The 20111-nt window shown below is 37.1% G+C and overlaps 2 protein-coding genes across 2 annotated transcripts; one reads left to right on the forward strand and one right to left on the reverse strand.

Moving 5' to 3' along the window:
- The first annotated feature begins 1339 nt into the window (after positions 1-1339).
- On the forward strand, positions 1340-2137 carry LOC141616991 (uncharacterized). The gene has a single exon (XM_074434158.1). The coding sequence runs from the start codon at positions 1340-1342 to the stop codon at positions 2135-2137; it is 798 nt and encodes a 265-aa protein (XP_074290259.1).
- Positions 2138-8977: 6840 nt separating this feature from the next.
- LOC141623093 (AP2-like ethylene-responsive transcription factor ANT) lies at positions 8978-13386 on the reverse strand. The gene is made up of 9 exons (XM_074439141.1): positions 12539-13386; positions 11547-12177; positions 11241-11323; positions 11068-11076; positions 10835-10923; positions 10677-10750; positions 10520-10570; positions 10338-10414; positions 8978-9814 (listed from the first exon to the last, which is right to left on the reverse strand). The coding sequence occupies exons 1-9, from the start codon at positions 12939-12941 to the stop codon at positions 9237-9239; spliced, it is 1995 nt and encodes a 664-aa protein (XP_074295242.1). The 5' UTR covers positions 12942-13386; the 3' UTR covers positions 8978-9236.
- Positions 13387-20111: the final 6725 nt, after the last annotated feature.

Raw genomic sequence — 20111 nt, forward strand, 5'->3', positions numbered from 1 at the left:
ATATCAAAAAAGCATCATCAATCCCCCCGGGACAAATCCATGCCATATCCCAAGCCTCACAAATACTCGTCCATAGCTTCCAAGAATACCTACAAAGCAAAAACAGGTGTTTGGCGGTCTCCAATTCTTCACCACAAAAAGTACACATCGTCTACTCCCAAGCCATTTCTTTCCACTTAAGCATCATATCCTTAGTGTTCACCTTATTCCATAGTATTGCCCAAAGAATTATCTCATACCTTGGTGGTGCAAGTCCTTTCCAAAGATGGCTGCACCAAGGCTTATGATCCATTGTCAAGTTTTTAGAGCATTTGGATTTGATTTTAGGGAAAAAAGGTACATATAAGAGCTAATTTGATTAGTTTTTGGAAGAAAGGGTATATAAGAGCTAATTTGATTAGGTTTTGGAAGAAAGGGTATCATATGGAAAGTTAATGAAAAAATGTATGTGAAAGAGTAAAATCCGTATGTGAAAAAAGTAATTCTGTTCAGGGGGAAGTATTTGACCTTTAACATGGGCCCAATGTGGGTCGAATTTCCAAACGCAACCAGCCCAATTTCTACCGTGGGATTCTAACTCTATCCGTTCCAAGATCAAACCAAAAATACTCCCTCCTATTCCAGATAACCGTCCCATTGTCCATTTCCGTCTATTCACAATAATGTCCATTGTCCATTTTTGGTAAGTGTTGTATGGTCCAAATTCAATTCAATTTCCGTCTATTCACATAACTGTCCTATTGTCCGTTTTGTGTAGTCTAAACTCACTTTCTTAATTCTTGTGCCATCTTCACAATAGGACGGTTATCTAAAATAGAAGTGAGTATTATAAGTGAGTATGGGGTTCTAAACTTCTAACTCCATACGTCTATAATATCATAATCTCTTCCAATCCATTCAATACTTTGAACAAACGGGGCCTCTTAGGAATGGTGCGACGACTCGTTGAACTAGTAAATAATCTCGGGAATAAAAAGCAGCTATGTTACCTCTGATGAAAAATAATTAATAGCTACCCATATGATCACCACCCATCTACCCGTTGCTCATAATCAAAGACAGCCGTTGGGCTCTACCTTCAATCATGGGATTCCCATGATTCCTTCCTCTTATTGTATATGTTATAGTTGTCACTTTATATTTACCATATATAGATAGATTGCACATGTGTATAAATAGCCTCTAGTGTATCATTGTAACATACGATCAATCTTATGCAATATAATACTTCCATATCTTCCAATCCTTGTCAAGGTATCAGGCTAGGGTTTCTTACTCTGCCTCCCTCGTTCTCCTCTGTTTTCTACTGGAAAAAAAAAATACAAACTCTTCCATTACAATGACGAACGCGGATGGTGCTGAAGTTATAAACTCTACACCATCTCAACAATACTCTATTATTCACGTTGAAAATACCGGTACTAACATCACACAAATCGCCTTTAACGGATCAAATTACGATGAATGGTCTCGTTCCTTTTCGCTGGCTCTCATCGCGAAAGGGAAGGAGGGCTATATTGACGGGACTACTTCTAAACCCGCTGAAACCGATGCCTCTTATCCTACCTGGAGATCCACCAATGCTTTAGTAACCGGATGGATTTTTAATTCCATCGAACCAGCTACTCGACGCACTATTTCGACTCGTTCCGAAGCGAAACAAATATGGCTCGACATAAAGAATCGCTTCTGTCAAGGTAATGACCCACGCATCTTTCAATTGGAAGCCGATTTAATTGCGTGCCGTCAAGGCCCGACAGAACCATTAATGACTTATTACAGGCGACTCATTAAAATTTGGGACGATATCGCGATGTACGATCCTCTGCCATCCTGTGACTGTAACCCGTGTACTTGTAATTGGGTCACAAAGCTGGATGCTCGGAGGGAAAAGAAACGGGCCCGGGATTTTCTCATGGGACTGGATGCACGATATGACAATGCACGTTCACAAATTCTCGGTATCACTCCTCTTCCTAATTTAGATCTTATATACAATAGATTATTACAAGAAGAAGGATTACGATCTTTATCTCGTTCTACTGCTGAGTCTAATCCCGATGTCATGGCTTTTGCTTCCCGTGTTTATAATTCATCACGCCAGTCGGCGGGGGGGGGGCAATACACACCATGGTAGTCGTAATATGACCTCTGACCGTAACAATGGGGGAGGACGGGACTTTCAGGGAACTAATTCCCCTGCCAATTTACAATTTCCTTCGAATAATCAAAACGAAAATCCTCGACCGTTTTGTCTTGCTTGTAAACGACATGGGCACAAATGGCCAGTATGCTTTCGCATGACGGGAAAGTTTCCCGAATGGTGGGGTAATCGTCCCCGTGACCGCGTTTATGTCGACCCCAATGACCCCGACCTGAGTAGAGTAGTATTCGTCCCGGATGTTCAAGGACGTGCTGCCTATGAACAAGCCAGACGAAACACCAGTGGGCAGGCTGTACCACGAGCCAATATGGCATCCGGACAGCAGGTAAATCAGGTACCCCTTCCCTCTTCGTCATCCTCTCTGCCAGCAATGGATAAAGTGGATTTCAATGCCTTGAATGCTACGGACCTGGCTACTATTACTCGTCTATGGCAGGAACACAAGTCTGCCCCGCAAAGTCACGGTAATATTTCTACATCTCCGCCTTTATCTTGGATTATTGATACGGGCGCGTCTCATCACATGTCGGGTTCTTTATCACATTTTTCTAATATACGTACTATCATTCCAGTTTCGGTTGGATTACCAAACGGTGATCTTACTATCGCTACACAATGTGGCGACATAATCTTGTCAAATCGTCTAATTTTAAAGAACGTACTATATGCTTCTAATTTAAGTTGTCACCTAATTTCCGTCTCAAGTTTACTCATGGATGATACTCTTACAATACAATTCTCACACCAACTTTGTCTTATTCAGGACCGTTCCTCGAAGACAGTGATTGGTGCGGGTGAGCAACGTGACGGGCTTTACTATTTAACAGGAATAAGGAATGACTTGGCCAAGGCATGTACGGTGGGGTTGGCTGATTCTTCCGAGTTATGGCATCGAAGGTTGGGGCACCCTTCCTCACATGTTTTTCGTTTAAACCATTTCTTCATAATAATTCTAGTAAACATTTTCATACTAAGACTTGTGACATTTGTCTCCGCGCGAAACAAACGCGTGAACATTTTACTTTAAGTTCGAATAAAGCATCCTCTGTTTTTGAATTAATTCATTGCGACTTATGGGGACCTTACTCAGAAAATGCTTCATGTGGTTCCACTTATTTTTTAACCATCGTCGACGATTTTTCACGTTCAACATGGGTCTATCTTTTACGTAACAAAAGTGACACCCAACAAACTTTACTTAATTTTTTTGCTATGACTGAAAGACAATTTAAAAAGAAAATAAAAATTTTACGAAGTGATAATGGAAACGAATTTCGTTGTCTTACAAAATTCTTTAATCAAAACGGCATTCTTTTTCAAAATTCTAACGTTGATACGCCCCAACAAAACGGCCGGGTTGAACGTAAACATAGACATATCTTAAACGTCGCCCGTGCTCTCTTATTTCAAGCGAGTTTACCTCTTTTCTTTTGGGGAGAATGCGTGCTTAGTGCAGTCCATCTTATTAATCGCACCCCCACTCCCCTTCTTAACGGAAAGACTCCCTACGAAATGTTATTTAATAAACCTCCACCCATGGAGAACCTTCGAATTTTCGGAGGTCTTTGCTATGCCAAAACTTTAAATCGGAGTCGAAACAAATTCGCTTCTAAAAGTAGAAAATGTGTTTTCATTGGATATCCGTTTGGGAAGAAAGGATGGCGTCTCTATGACTTAGACACCGGATCTTATTTTGAGTCTCGAGATGTTGTTTTTCTAGAAAATGAATTTCCCTATAAATCCCTCGACATTCACGATGATACACAAACTAACTCCTTCCTCCGTGACACTCTTCAACCCGTTGATCAAGTTGTCCTCATAAGTCAACCTTCCCCCACTTCCTCACAGCCCACCACGACACCCATTTCCACCACTACTTCCCCGTCCTCAGACACGCCTACCCCCACGACCCCCACAACACCTCAAACCGAAGAGTCCCCACCCGAGAACCCAACAATCTTGGGCCGTGGCCATCGTCTCAAAATTCCGAATTCCAATCTCAAAGATTTTGTCCAACCAAAGAGAGCCTCTTCTCACGTGCTCACCGCATCGACACCGTCGTCAGGTACTAAGTATCCAATTTCTCACTATATTAATTATGCTAAATTTTCTCCTAATCATCAAGCTTTCTTATCGGCCGTGACTAAACATCACGAGCCAAGTACATTTAAAGATGCAGCACAGATTCCCGAATGGCAAAACGCTATGCAACTCGAACTCGAGGCACTCGAAAAGAATGGCACGTGGACTTTAGAGCCTTTACCTCCCAACAAAAAGGCATTAGGCTCTAAATGGGTATACAAGATTAAATACAACGCCGACGGCACGATCGAACGATACAAGGCTCGCTTGGTAGTCATGGGAAATCGTCAAGTTGAAGGGGTAGACTACAATGAAACTTTTGCACCCACTATCAAACTTGTCACCGTTCGCATTCTGCTTGCTATAGCAGCCGCAAAACAATGGACACTCCACCAAATGGATGTCCACAATGCTTTTCTTCACGGCGATCTCAACGAAGAAGTATACATGAAACTGCCACCGGGTCTCACCGCGCCGAAAGATGGTATGGTTTGTCGCCTTCGCAAATCCTTATATGGCCTCCGTCAAGCTCCACGATGTTGGTACGCTAAACTAGCCTCTGCATTAATTAAATATGGGTTTAAGCAGTGCCCGTGTGATCATTCCTTATTTTCCATCTCAACAAACAACACGGAAGTACATGTGCTCGTCTATGTTGACGATCTAGTTATTTGTGGTAACAACGACAAGGTTATCCAAAACTTCAAAGATTATCTCAGTCGGTGCTTTCATATGAAGGACCTTGGTCTCCTTAAATATTTCCTTGGTCTCGAAATCGCAAGAAACAAATCCGGAATTTTCGTGTCTCAACGAAAGTACGCCATGGATATACTTACAGAAACCGGTCTCCTAGGGGCAAAACCGGCACCAATCCCCATGGAACCAAATCACCACCTAGCCCTTTTCCACGGCTCCGATTTTGCATGACCCGCAGCCCTATCGTCGTCTTGTGGGTCGCTTGGTCTATCTATCCATCACTCGGCCAGAGCTTATATACTCCGTTCATATTCTAGCTCAATTCATGCATGCCCCTACAAAAGACCACTGGACTGCTGCACTTCAAGTAGTACGCTACCTTAAAGGCTCTCCGGGTCAAGGAATTTTACTAAGATCCGACTCCAATCTACGACTCAATGCGTATTGCGATTCGGATTATGCCGCATGTCCAACAAGTCGACGCTCTCTCTCGGCTTACATTGTTTTTCTCGGTTCATCTCCCATATCCTGGAAAACAAAGAAGCAAACAACCGTATCCCTATCATCTACCGAAGCCGAGTATCGCGCTATAGCAAATACAACATGTGAACTTAAATGGCTAAAGAGCTTAATAACCTTCATGGGTATCTCTCACGACGAGCCTATTCGTCTACATTGCGACAATCAATCCGCACTCCACATAGCAAACAATCCGGTCTTCCATGAACGGACTAAACACATTGAGGTTGATTGTCACTTCATACGGGACGAAATACAAAAAGGCACAATCACAACAAAATATGTGCACACGAAATCCCAGCTCGCTGACATATTCACGAAAGCACTCGGACGCATACCTTTTTGCGAGCTTCTAACCAAGTTGGGCATTTCGCAACTACATGCTCCAACTTGAGGGGGGGTAATAGCTACCCATATGATCACCACCCATCTACCCGTTGCTCATAATCAAAGAGAGCCGTTGGGCTCTACTAGAGCTGATCAAATGGCCCAAGCCCATTGGCCCTACCCGGCCCGGCCCGGTTTTTTGAAGGGCTTGGGCCTTTAGTTTTGGCCCAAAAAAGCCCATGGGCCGGCCTAAAAAGGCCCAAAATATTTTGGGGCCGGGTTTGGGCCAAGCGTTTGGCCCAAATTTTGGCCCGGCCCGGCCCATATTTATTAATAATGAATATTTTTTCTAATAAAACCTATTAAAGTAGTGTTAAAGTTATACCAAACTCTTTACAAACTCAAGTATATTTTTTTAGATTTATAAAACAAAGTATGCATAACATAAATCATATCTAAGAATGCATGATTAAGCATTCTAAAGTGGCGCTTTTTGTCATTATTTTATTTTAGAGAGCAATACATATGCATTACATCATATTTTGTACAATTTTATACACTATGTATGTTTTAAAAGTTGTAATTGAAGGTATTACGCTAATTATTTCCTAGGGTAAGTCGTAAATTTTAGGGCCTGAAAAAGCCCATTTAGGCCCAAAAGCCCGCATTAGTCCATAAGGGCCGGGTTTGGGCTTGCTAAATAAACCCACGCATCTGACCCGACCCGGCCCGGCCCACACAAATGGGCCGCTTTTGTTAAAAAGGCCCGGCCCAAGCCCGCATTGGCCCGACCCATGATCACCTCTAGGCTCTACCTTCAATCATGGGATTCCCATGATTCCTTCCTCTTATTGTATATATTATAGTTGTCACTTTATATTTACCATATATAGATAGATTGCACATGTGTATAAATAGCCTCTAGTGTATCATTGTAACATACGATCAATCTTATGCAATATAATACTTCCATATCTTCCAATCCTTATCAATAATGTTAATCTTAATTTCTAGTCACGTTTGACTGAAACTAGGGAAATATGGATGCAATTTAGCGTGGACGTAAATCCTTAACTATTACTCCTACTCTTTATTTCATTTTTATTGCCTTTTTTTTTTTGTGTATCCCATATTTCAAATTAATTATCATATCAATGAATTACCCAATATATCTCTAGTTAAATAAACTCACCTTTTCTATTTTGCTTATATTTAGTATTCAAATTTATTGGTGAAGGGATATTTATGATATTTCACCAATTTTTTCTTAAATATGACTTTTAGTCAAACTAGATAATAAAGGCGAAATGGAGGGAGTATTAGGAATTTAGGATACCATGGGAGTTGATGCCAATTACGAACCCGAGGGAAGGAGCTACTCGGGACCACTCTTGCCATTCACAAACTCCGAAGGGAAATGTTTGCACCTTAGAGCATTTTTCCCCTAACTTGTTACTTGGTGACTTATCAACGGGACATAGCGTAGATGAGACATGTTGGTGGAGAAGTCGGACCTTAGGCCTTCTCCTTAATCGATTCAACTCTTTATCTTGTTTGCTAGTCATTGTCTTTTATAATTAGGATAATCGCATTGTTATTTAATTAGTTTAGATTACTAGTTAAACAACCATCTTATTTGATCGATTAGCTAGACTTTTAGGCCTTGTTTGGAAAATCCTGACCATGCTCCGTCGTTGCCTTACGCGTGCCTAGTCCATGGCAGCTCAAGTTACCCGGGTGAAGTGCGAGTCCGCGACCCAAGTCCCACACTTAGAAAACAAAGTAAAATAGTACGAGTACTTAGTAGGAAATAGTAGTAGACATTTAGTGTTTGTCGCATATAGGTGGGTCAAAACAAAGTCATTTTCAAGGGTAAAAGGGGGTTGGGCACGGGGGATTAAATCAGGATGTGAGAAATTACTGGGAATGGAATGAATGTTAGTTCCCAAGAATGCTAAAATGAAAGCTGTAAGCCTGCCTGTAAGATGTCAGGCTCTGAGCTCTTCCCCTGGCAGATGCAGATGTACAAATGCACAATACATTACATAATCAGAAAATAATGGGAATCTTATTTTTACATCCTTTATTATGAATCATAGGGAATGACATGTCTGTTACCTTTGAGGAAAGCAAAGGGTTAAAGGTTAAAGATATCAAATGTCATCATGATGTCCATGCTTGTTCTTGCCCTACTACTCTACCATTTAAACCTCCTCTTCCATTTTTCTTGATTCAATCTCATCTTCCTTTTCATGTTTAGTCAAATTGACTCTTAAAGGGTGGAAAAAACAACGATTGTAGTAATTAAACACGGTTTTAAGCACTATTTTAGTTAAAAAAAAAAAAAAAAAAAAAAAAAATCTCAACGATTGTGGACCTTGCGATAAATCTAGTCATCCATAGACCTGACAAAGCTGACAAGACTTCTATCATGGTATCAGAGCCAGTGTGACCGAAGGTCACGGGTTCAAATCCTGGCAACCTCAAAACTCCTCAAAAACTCGAAGTGGAAACCCAAAGACACTGCAGACGGGGAGCGGTGCAGACAACTAACCACTCTTCAAGCCCAACGGTCATTTGAGTGAGGGAGCGTAATAGGAATATTTATAATAGTTGGACTTCAACCATCACTTTAAGGTTTTGGTTGAGATGGTTCATCTATCATGGTATCAGATCCAGTGTGACCGAAGGTCACGGGTTCAAATCCTGGCAACCTCAAAACCTCTCAAAAACTCGAAGTGGAAACCCAAAGACAGTGACGGGGAGAGGTGCAGACAACCAACCACTCTTAAGCCCAACGGGCATTTGAGTGAGGGAACGTAATAGAAATAACTATAATAGTTGGGTCTCAACCATCACCTTAAGGCTTAAGGTTTTGGTTGAGATGGTTCATCTATCACCGAGATCCCAAGAGCCCCGAATTTTTGGGTCACTTTCGTGTCTCGGATCAGCCTTATCGGATTGGCCAGGTTTACACACCCTTGCTCATGTTTACAATAACTCGTGCATAAAATCGTTTTATATGACAAAATGTTGCTACTTCATGGTTTAAAAATTAGATGAGTTTGGTCAAGTCCTTAAGCACATTGAAAGTCATATAATGGCATCTATAATGATGATTGATGAGTAATATGGCCTATTGTCAGAATCAATTCATGCAATTTCAATCATAACCTGTAAAGGCCTAAGTTAAAGAAAGTAACTTCAGTCTTTCCATTACAATTACTTTTGATAAAACAAAAGATCTTGATAAGATAAGCTTGCATTACATGCATATATGACATGATTAAAGACTGAAATACAATATCCTACATTAATTAAACTTAAAACCTTCCTCAGTACTAAGGTGCTAATTACTAACCCCAAATGTATACCCAGTTAAGTCCCACAAAATGGGGGTTAGGTTAATTAATACTACTACTAGTACCGCAAAACAAAGGATTGTTGATTAATGTAAATCGGCCCAAGCCGCGAAAACCGGCAATTGTGGGAGTGAAATGGAACCGGGTTGGTTGACCCAATGAGTCATATTTGCTGCAGGAGTTGCAAATAATTTGGTAGCTGAAGGTGGCATTGTGAAGGCCAAAGGCAAGCTGTTTGTATTATTGTTGTTGTTGTTCTTTTCTGGGCTTCCTTCTCTTGAGCTACCCAAGCTAGTAACCAAGGATGAAGGATTAGACAAATGGGCCCCGCCCATTTCATGTTGGGCCGAATCCAATACCGCATTCACCTTGGATTGATCATGATTTTGGGCCATTGAGATAACATTCTGGTCATTTTGGCCCATTGGATTGTGCTCAATGAGCGCGATTTTCCACTGGGCCTTTTCACTCTCGGATTGGGCCTCATTGTTGGTTAGTTGCGGTACCTCCTTGGTGCGCCGAGCTAAGTCGCTGGCTAAGAGGGTACTGCTAGCCATGATCCGGTCAACATCATATCGAACAATGTCAAAGTTGGTTACCGCATTAGCCCCACGGAATTTAATCGCTGCAATGTCGTACGCCTCGGCCGCTTCCTCTTGAGTGCCTAAGAATTATAATCATGAAGGTTTCAATCAAAGGAATAAAAATACTAGCATGATTTGATCTGTTGATAAAGAGTTTTTCTTTTTAAAAAGAAAGAAAGCGATCAGCCTAATTCTTTGTTCTCTGCTTTTTGAACATCAAAGTGAAGAATGTTGAGAAACAAACAGAAAAAGGAAACGTTAAAGATATTCCCTCCAACACACCCAAAGAAATCTGTACTATTAGATAGACCAATGTTACAAAAAGATTATATACTAGACCTTATTTTAAAGGGTACCTTTTACTTGGATCATAAAGATAAACTTTGGATTAGTACATTATTAATCAAAGATTATACGACATGCTCAAATATACAAAGTATATTATGATTATAAGGGCCTTTTTCTTGGGGAAAAAAAAGGCAAAAGGCAAATTTATATACGGAGTAGTTAATTAATGTTGGTTCAGACTTGTGACTTTACCACCTAAACTATATGAGATCGACTGTGAATCTATGATCAAGGGATTGGAATAGAGCAACTCACTGAAAGTGCCCAAGTAAAGATCCTTGTTCCCGGCAACACGGCCGATTCGAGCCTGCCACCTTCCATGTTGATGGTGCCTGTTTAATTATTCAGAAACAACAGTTAGCAACAATAGAAATTAACCTTGGACAAAGGCCAATATACGGACGGAACTACATAAGAGGTTAAAATGATTATTTCACCTAGTAACTCCTCTGTAGATTGAGGCACCCCTTGAAAAGCCACTGCTTCTCCTGCATCAAATACATTGCAAAAACATTATTCAATAGTCATGTAAAATTTTAAATACGACAACTACAAAAGATAATGAAAATGAAAACGATAATACTCCGTATGTACCTTCTAAGGTGAGCGACAAATTCTTGCCTAGTCATGTTCTTCATTTCTTCAACTTCTTGTAGGTAGTTTTCCAACTATAGCAAAAGCGAAATTTCAGAAATAGGAAATAAAATTCCTATTCGAATGAAACCAGGACATAAAAGGGTACAAATTATTACCGGGAAATTGATATGGGTTGAAGGTCCCCAGTACTTGAGTGCAGCCATATCATATGCTCTTGCTGCCTTCTCTTCAGTATCATACCCACCTAAACCCAAAACAAAGAATTCATTTATTTTATTTTTTCCAAAACAAATACGATGGAATAAGACCATCGATGGTCCTAGACCGACTCGCAAGTCCCAAGTCACAAGGCACAAAATGACAAATATTTAGTATGTTCAAGACTTACCCAAATATACTGCAACAATTTGAAGATGTCAAGCAATTCATCCCAAACAAACAACAAAAATCTAAGTTAGTACGATAACAAGAACTACTCCAAAATTAAACAATTTAAAACAGAAAAATTATAAGATACGGAGTAGTTTAATAATTTAGTTAACTTTAATTTAGGCTAATTACCTTGCCTCCCTTTTCTAGTTTGACCTTCTTTCTTACAACTGTTGTCCCACAAATGAGCTTCATATCGACCAGTCCATCTATGCCTACATTTTCAACATATACATACATTTTAATAAATAAATACTACTCATATGGAGTACGTACAAGTATAGTATATATCAACTTCCTCCTTAGCCTCAATCATTTGTTTATAGTTTACGTTTTTTATACGAATTATTTTAATTAAATGTAAACAAATGATTGAGACGTACTATTTATAAAAAAAATTGAAAATGAAAAGAAGAGTTAAGGGTTGAGAAAACAGACCTAGTGACACCCCTATACTGGGAGGTCCTTTGACCAAAAGTGTCCAAAGATTTCCTATGAACAATTGGTTTATTTTGATGAATAATATCTCCAACTCTTTTCTTACTACTTTCCAAACCCAAACACTCTGCACTTCCTATAACAACATTATTAGATGATGAAGGTGTTGTAGTAACAATCTGGTGTGATGCAGTCACACAACTAGACTGGGACCCAGGACTCATTGACAAGCTTAATGACTGCAAATCTCCATACCCTACAATGGCCCCACCACTAGATTGATCTCCGCCGTTGATCTGATGTTGATGATCCGACGCCGCAGCGATCCCAATGTTGTATCCCCTTTGCACCCAGTGCTGACCTTGTAGTGCACCCTCACTTGTGTTGGTTACTAGTGTACTAGTGGTGTCATTTGGGTGGGTGTTGGTGTATAGTGAAGGGTAAAATGGGTATTGTTGTTGTTGTTGATTAATGGAGTTATAATCTTCTTGATTATGTTGTTGATGATGGTGATTATTATATTGGTGGGTCCCATTATGATGGCCTCCAAAGAAATCTTCCAACTTTGGTGTTTGAGTTGTGCTTGCTGTTGTTGTTGAGTAGTTTGCTGCTGCTGCTTGTAGTACCATTCCTAATCAGTAATTACACCTCAAATTAGATTATTTGTACTAATATAATACGGAGTACTCATTTCATCTCAATCATTTGTTTACTTTGTGAGGGCTATTTTAATCAACCCAAACAAATGAATGAGCCTGAGGGAATAGTATAAAATAATAATCCTTTGTGAGGGGTATTTTAATCAACTCAAACTTGAAAGTAATATGTTAAATGTAAAAGTCAATGTTGAAGTTACGTTATTATAAAACATGGCCACAAGACGATAACCTATGTTACTCAAACTCGGCTAAGCATGGTAAGTGCAAAATAATAAGGGATTCCATGCAAAGCAAAAACAAAAGGGAAATGAATGAAAATCTAAGTATATATACCTTGAGGAAAGCAAAGAGAGCCATCAGATTTAAGAGGCATAAGAGGAAAAGGAAGAGAGTAAAAGAAGCCATTATTATCATTATTATTACTATGATGATTAGTACTATTACTTCCATGTTGCACTTCATTAGCTTCAACTGAGTTACCATAGTAAGTAGCATAGTTAATGTTGTTGTTTTGGTTGTTATTACCATAGTAATTAGCATAGTTACTGTTTGAGGTTGCTAGAGAAGTTGAAGAACAAGGAGTTGAACTTGGAGTATGGTTTTGGATTTGTTGTTGTTGTTGTTGGTTCATGTTGTTGAAATTAGGAGAAAGTGAGAAACCTAGTAACCAATTATTATCACTACCACCATTGTTGTTGTTTTCATCATGATCATTGCTGCTCAATGACTTCATCATGATAAACTTAGAAAATAAATAATTAAGATAATTATAATATATTTTGTGAAATGTTTTATGTAACAATGATTGGCTAGAAATGAACTAATGATTTCCCAATAGTTGTTTTTGAGTTTAACAAAGGATGAAAAACCAATGGATAATCCCAAGAGAAATAAAGAGTGAAGGAAGGAAGGAAGGAAGATAAAATATGAGGAGAAAAGAAGAGGGGTTTATATATATATATATATAAAAAACTAAGGAAATAAGCAAAAAGAATAAAATAGAGATAAAGAAATATAATGTGTTTGGGGGGAAACAAAGCAAACACAATAAGTTGTTGCTGGAAACAAGCTAGGTCTCATATGTGATATAGGGATCTGTGTATGAGAAAGACATGTCCTCCCTCTTTTCCTTCTTTCTTTCTTTCATTCAACTTTGGCTTTATCTTTTTCTATCAAGAAGAAAGAGGACATTCTTATTAGAATGTGATTGCTAATATATACTACTACAAATATTCAAATAAAACCATGGCAAAGTGAGACGGGTGCGTAGTTAGAAACGAAATTTTTGAAAGAGAAACACTCTACAGTTTAGTATCCTTGTTAAGACCTTATTTTAAAAAAGTTCAGATAGCATGAATCTATAGTTATAACTATTTTCTTGAGATTTAGGGTAGCGAGCGCTACAAGTTAATACTAGGTACATGGACGAAGTTCATCCAGGCCCATGGGCAAGGCCCTAGCCTGGTTTTTGATAAGTGTATTATCTATAAACAAATAGTCAAACCAGAGTCGGAATTGGAGTGACTATTAAGTTTAGTTTCCCAGAGAACAGAGGTTTATAGATAATACACCTACTATTTTTTTCCCGTGTATTATTATGCTCGTTTTTTTCTATAATCGTACAACTATTATTTTCTAGGAAAGTACTTTACTCTATGTTTCTTAATATTCTTATCTTTTATAGTTTTTCAAAAAAGAAAAATTGTAGTAATTGTATTTTAACAACAAATAATAATATATTTTATAATTAATATTAACCGGCTTGTCCACAATTTCCGTCTTAACTTCGTCCCTGACTATGTAGCTCCCCGGGTAGAGTATGGAGTAGAGGTGTTAATGAGACGTGACAGCTCGCGAGCAACTCGAGTTCGGCTCGGTTAAAGCTCGGCTCGGGCTCGGGATCGGCTCGAAAGCTTAACGAGTCAAGCCGAGCAATGCTGGCTCGACTCGAAAAGCTCGCGAGCGGCTCGAACTTGTGTGATTACATAAGATATTGGTCATATTTTATAAAAATATTTTATCATGATTATATTTTTGTATCACACGTATCAAATGTCTCGCTGATTTGCCAAACATTTTTACATATCTTTCGAACCTTATTATTGAAAATATCGGAACAAAAAAATAGAAAAAAAAAACAATTTTATATAGGCTCGATTTGGGCTCGAGTTTGGCTCGAGCTCGCGTTAAAGCTCGCAAGCTTTATAACGAGCGCGTTTTTTTCAGGCTCGGGTATGCTCGAGATCGGCTCGAGCTCGAGTTTTGGTTCTTGAACACAAGCCGAGCAAGGCCAAGCTTGGGCTCGGCTCGTTAACACCCCTAGTATGGAGCATATAATAAGTACTCCAAATTTATACTACCTCCGTCTCGGTCATTTGTTATCTATTCATTTTGACACAAAGACCAAGGAAATGAGAAAAAGTAGAGAAAAATAATAATAAACTAAGGTGTTCTCTCACATCTACACTTGCCCACATAGTGGCCACATCACACACCCACTTGCCCATTTGTGTAAAGCTTACCAAAAGTGTAAATAGATAAGAAATGAGTGATACACCAAAAAAAAAGAAATAGATAACAATTGACTGGAACGAAGGGAGTAATATTTTTTATTTGTTATGGACCTTACATAAAGATTTCATAGCATATACGAGTATTATATTGTACACTATTTTGTAGGGAGTACTATACAACAACACGAGACCAACTAGATTGACAAAGTGTCAAAAAATGATATTTGAGTTTCCTTTTTTTAATGAATACTAACATTATCTTAATATCTCGAGAGCAATTGGAAGATATTGGTGTTAAGTTTTAAATGATTTATAATCATCTCCTATATACTAAAAGATTAACAAAGCTAGAATTTTCCCGCCTAAGTTTTGCGCCTCAGACACAATATAATCTCCTAATTAATTCTATACCATAAATACTTTATGCTTATATTATAATTTGTACACAAACAGAATTACAATATTTATAGTTATATTATTTACCATATACAGAGTATAAGATTCTAGAAAGGTTTGCTTCCTATCTCAATTTTCTTAAATAAGAAAAAAAATTCCCTCTAAACTTCATTTAATTAAATAAGGAAACAAATGAACATTAAACTATTAACTTTTCATTAAACTATAACTTTATATCAAATTAAAACAGTCTTTTAATTAGCATAAAATAAAAGTTTAAATACACATTGATAATCTTTGTTAGAAAATGATTTGACGTATATTTTCTGTCTATAAAACAAAAACAAAACTAATATTATTAGATTCCAGAAAATAAAAAATCACTAAAATAAGTTGAGAAGTTTACAAAACAAAATTATTAGTTTTGTGATAATAAAAATTATTAATATATACATTTCATGACATTTTAAATGTAAAAATGAGTTAATGAATAGTAAATTTATTAAATGTAAAAATAAGTTAATGACAACATTTTAATTACAACATTCTCTAACTCAACACTCTACAAATACCGTGCTGTAGCACGGGATCTATACTAGTTTATAAATAATCATTTTAGCGATATAAAATCCCATACTGTGTGAAGAAAAATTCTTAGGTACACCCGGTGCACCACGTCACCGTACACCCTAGCCAATAAGAATATTAGAATTACCCGTATTTTCCATAAATAACAAAGCAAAATCTAAGTGAAATATGATTAAAGGTTTATCATTGGCTAGGGTGTACGATAATCTTGTACACCGGGTGTACCCAAGAATTTTTCCTGTGTGAATATAATATCATGTGAGAATGATGATATTTTGTTTAATACATTTCATTATGCCAAAGAAAGATAAGATTACCAAAAAAAACAATACATTGGTAGTACATATTCTAAATTGTAAAGTTAGCAAGTTTGGCTTTATCCTTACCATGATCATTTGATCGAAGAAGTACTTGATAAATTTTTGTGTGTCTTTTTTCTTATACTTTCATTTTTATGAGACCTGTTGTATTGCCTGCAACATTTACTAGAAATAGACCAAATGTGTATTCGACACAATATTAATTAAAATTAAATGCTATACTACTATATAAACAGTCTGGTATGAATAACTATAGGCTTTGCCGTAACCCTAATCAATCAATTTATTTTATTCTAGCATGCAAAGATGACCAGTTCCTCTCAAACTTCTCCTTTTTGTTCACTCATCCATTTATAGCGGAATTACATTTTGTACTATTTGCCTTGCTTAGGTTACGACTTTTTGCTAACATATTAAGTAACTTAGTTTAACTGGCAACTACTATGTTTAGTCTTACGTTTTTGTAGTATGTATGGTTAACATTACCATGCATGTACCTAGACCTGGCAAAATGGGTCAGACCCGAATGACCCGACCCAAAATGGTTGACCCGAGACCCAAAAATAACCCGAACTTGCTTGACCCGAATACGACCCGAAACCTGAATTGGCCCGACCCGACCCAGACCCGACCCGAACATTGTCTGACCCAATGTTGACCCGACCCGAGATGACCCAATCCGAAAAGACCCGACTCATAACTGACCTGATCCCAAATGACTCGAAGTGACCCAAAATGACCCGAAACGACTAGTACTAACTCATATTAATACTATATATATCAAAATAAAGTTTCATTGGTTACAATAATCCCTAATAAATAGTTACTTTTGCAAAATAATATTTCTTAATCAAAATAGTATTAACCTAAGTGTTTAGCCATTAACTCAAAAGCAACCCGACCCAAAATGACCTATACCCGAAAATAACCCGACCCGAAATGACCCGACAACAGGCCACCCGAAATTGACCCGAAACCCGAAAGTGACCCGACCCGACCCAACCCTACCCGAAATATGTGACAGACCCGAAATGACCCGACCCAAACTGACCCGACCCGTACCCGACCCGAGTGACCTGGCTGCCAGGTCTACATGTACCCCACTGTCATTCATCAATGATCTATGACTCATTTGAAATAGCAATATATTAACCACTAAAAGTCATTTGTTTGTCAAATGGGGCACTCAAAAACCGGATCAAACTTAACTGAATTGAATTGAAAAGTAAAATGAGTTAATTTGACCTGATTGAATACAATTAAAGTGAACAAGGTTAAAATGAACTTAAAGTTTAAGTTCTTAAGAATAATGCAACAATTTAATATGATCTCCATCTCCGGGGAGGGGAAGGGGCTAGCAGGGGCGGTCGCCCCCGCTGAAGTTGAAAAAAACCCAAAGTTTTTAGTTAAATTTTCGAGGTTTTTTCAATTTTATCTTATGAAATTACTCGTTCGCCTACGCTGAGATTTTTCGCCCCCCCTTAACCGGGAATCCTGGCTCCACCACTGTCAGTCTCAACCCCATTGTGAAAACATACACTTAAATTAATGACGAAAATCCAAGAATGATTTAATTATGGATCTAAGTCTCTTTATGCATATAAACCAGCTTGTTAATCAACTTGTAAGTGGTAGCACTGTGACCAATTAATCTAGTAAAGATTGTTCGACTAGATTATGTCAACTCCGTCCATAAAGTGAAAGACATTTGGTAAGGAAAATTTTGTCACGAATACTAAACTAAAATATTACAAATAATATAAATCAATTCTTACGTAGAGATGAAGGTACGAATAGAATTATGTTAACAAGTGTAAGAGTTAATTTCCGCTATTAAAACTAAAACCATAATAATATATAATAAGTTAAATTTAAAAAACTTTGTTGAGAAATGAATTCAAAGAAAGAATGAGTCAAAAGTGTGTAATTTAGTTGCTCAATTGAAATGACAAGGTGAAAAAGGCTAGAAGGGAATACGACTTTGACTGAATGAAATGGGTTTAGCTTAGCTTAAATAGCTGAACCATATCTAGGCCTGATGATATATATGTCAATCACAAATTTACAGACGGTTAATATTTATAGCTAGCTTCGCAGCCTTTATTCTTCACTGTAATAATAATAATAATAATAATAATAGTAATAAAAAAAATAGCAGCTGTGTGTATCTTGTTAAGATTCACGGGGCATGCAGGTTTACTACAGAAGTCATAACTGTCCAATGTCCATCCATACAAGAAGATACACCAGTCATTTTAACTGGTCATTTCATATCCACCTAAAGTCCACTTCTCTCATTAACCTTACTTTTCTACCCTTGTGTTCACATTTTTGCATCATTTTTATAGCTCTAGTCCCTCATTCTAATCTATTCCCTCATAATTTAACCATATATAAGTATAACCACAAGCGGATTTAGGGGGTTAGTAGGGGCACTCGCCCATCTCCATTGGACAATGAAAAAAATCGAAAGTCTTGGTAAAAAATTTTGAAATTTTTTTGAGTTTGTCTAATACCATTACTCGTGCACCTTGCTGAACTTTGTCGCCTCCTAATCGTAAATCCCGACTCCGCCATTGCATATAACTATTGGAGTTTTCAAATATGGAGACGAGTTTTAAATTCCGGTCATTTATATCTTCATAATATAATATGGGACAATCCATATCCACATAGTGCTTTATTGATATTTGTATGAGAAATTGGGCTCATGTATCATTATTTTATTTTTTATCCGAAAGGAGCTCATATGAGGATCAATCTAATTTTCTTACTTTAAATAAATAAATAAATAAAAAAAGCTCACATATCATTATTGAATTTGGTTACATATTGTAGGCTAAAACAAACAAAAAAAATGACAATTTTTCGTCCTTTTTTAAATGATTATACTTGGCAAAGTTTAGGGTTCACAAAGTTAGATGGAAAAGATCATATGTACGAGAAATAATAGAACAATTTATGTTATACAAAATTAATGATAGTAATTTTGAATATGTTGGCGAGTTTGCCAGCATTATGCTCCTAAATCATGCAGTATTAACTGTCTAACTGATCCATGCGAACATGGTGACATTGTTTATATCTTACACAAAATCATTATAAACGGCACATATCCGTCTATAACTAAAGATGGGTCAGATACAATATCGCATTCCTAATAGGTCAAACAACAAGTGAGGTAGTAAGGGCCAAAAATTCACCACTTTCAAGCTATTTGACCCGTCTTTAGCTATAGACGGATATTAATTATCAATTTATTATTACATGACTATCAATAAATTAATTTAAGTTACTTATTTATAATATTAAAGAATATTTTCATTATTCTTAAATTAATTTTTTATATTAAATATATTTTTTTTTCAAAAATTATGTAACCCTTACAAATTTACATCAAAATTTCATAATTTATAATTAATATTGACAATTTAATTAAAATTTTTGTAATAAAACATGTTAGTAAATTTCATAATTCATAATTACAATTGACATTTTAATTGAAATTTTTGTAATAAAATATATTAATAAATTAATTAAAATTCTTCGTATTACTTAACACCCACCCTTTTTATTAACATTTTTTCCTATTTAATTCATTTTTTTAATCAAACATGGTAATAAATTGATTAAAACTCTTCATAATACTTAATGTCCACCAAATTAATTAAAAGTTTTTCGTATTTAATTAATATAGTAATATATATGTTAATAAACTGATTAAAACTTTTTATATTACTTAATACGCATAGTTTTCATTAACATTTTTCCTATTTAATTCACCTCTTGAGTTCCATGGCTGTAGATACCCGGTATTTGTTGAATCCCCAACAAACACCCGATGATTATCGGACTACAACATGCTTAGGAATCGCTACGTTTGATCAACGGTTTATATAAATTACTACGCGTCGAAAAACTCAAAAACGATTTCGAAAACGAAAACATTTTCAAAACATTTCAAAAATACCTGGAGTGTTTTATGCACGACGACGGGGTCGCAATGACACTAATTAGAGTCAAAACCGACACCAGACCAAAACCGACTCAAAATTCAAATCCCGACTCCAACAACGAGTCAAACCGAGT

This window comes from Silene latifolia, chromosome X, assembly GCF_048544455.1.
Source record: "Silene latifolia isolate original U9 population chromosome X, ASM4854445v1, whole genome shotgun sequence".
In the NCBI taxonomy this organism is placed as follows: domain Eukaryota; kingdom Viridiplantae; phylum Streptophyta; class Magnoliopsida; order Caryophyllales; family Caryophyllaceae; genus Silene; species Silene latifolia.

What these genes read in the sequence shown, in the direction of transcription:
- LOC141616991 (XM_074434158.1), top strand. Translation starts at nt 1,340, where the DNA reads ATGACGAACGCGGATGGTGCTGAAGTTATAAACTCTACACCATCTCAA.
- LOC141623093 (XM_074439141.1), bottom strand. Translation starts at nt 12,941, where the DNA reads ATGATGAAGTCATTGAGCAGCAATGATCATGATGAAAACAACAACAAT. An exon ending in CAGTATAGGGGTGTCACTAG is followed by an intron (nt 11,324 to 11,546) that starts GTCTGTTTTCTC and finishes TTGAAAATGTAG; the next exon opens with GCATAGATGGACTGGTCGAT. An exon ending in CAACCCATATCAATTTCCCG is followed by an intron (nt 10,751 to 10,834) that starts GTAATAATTTGT and finishes CTTTTGCTATAG; the next exon opens with TTGGAAAACTACCTACAAGA.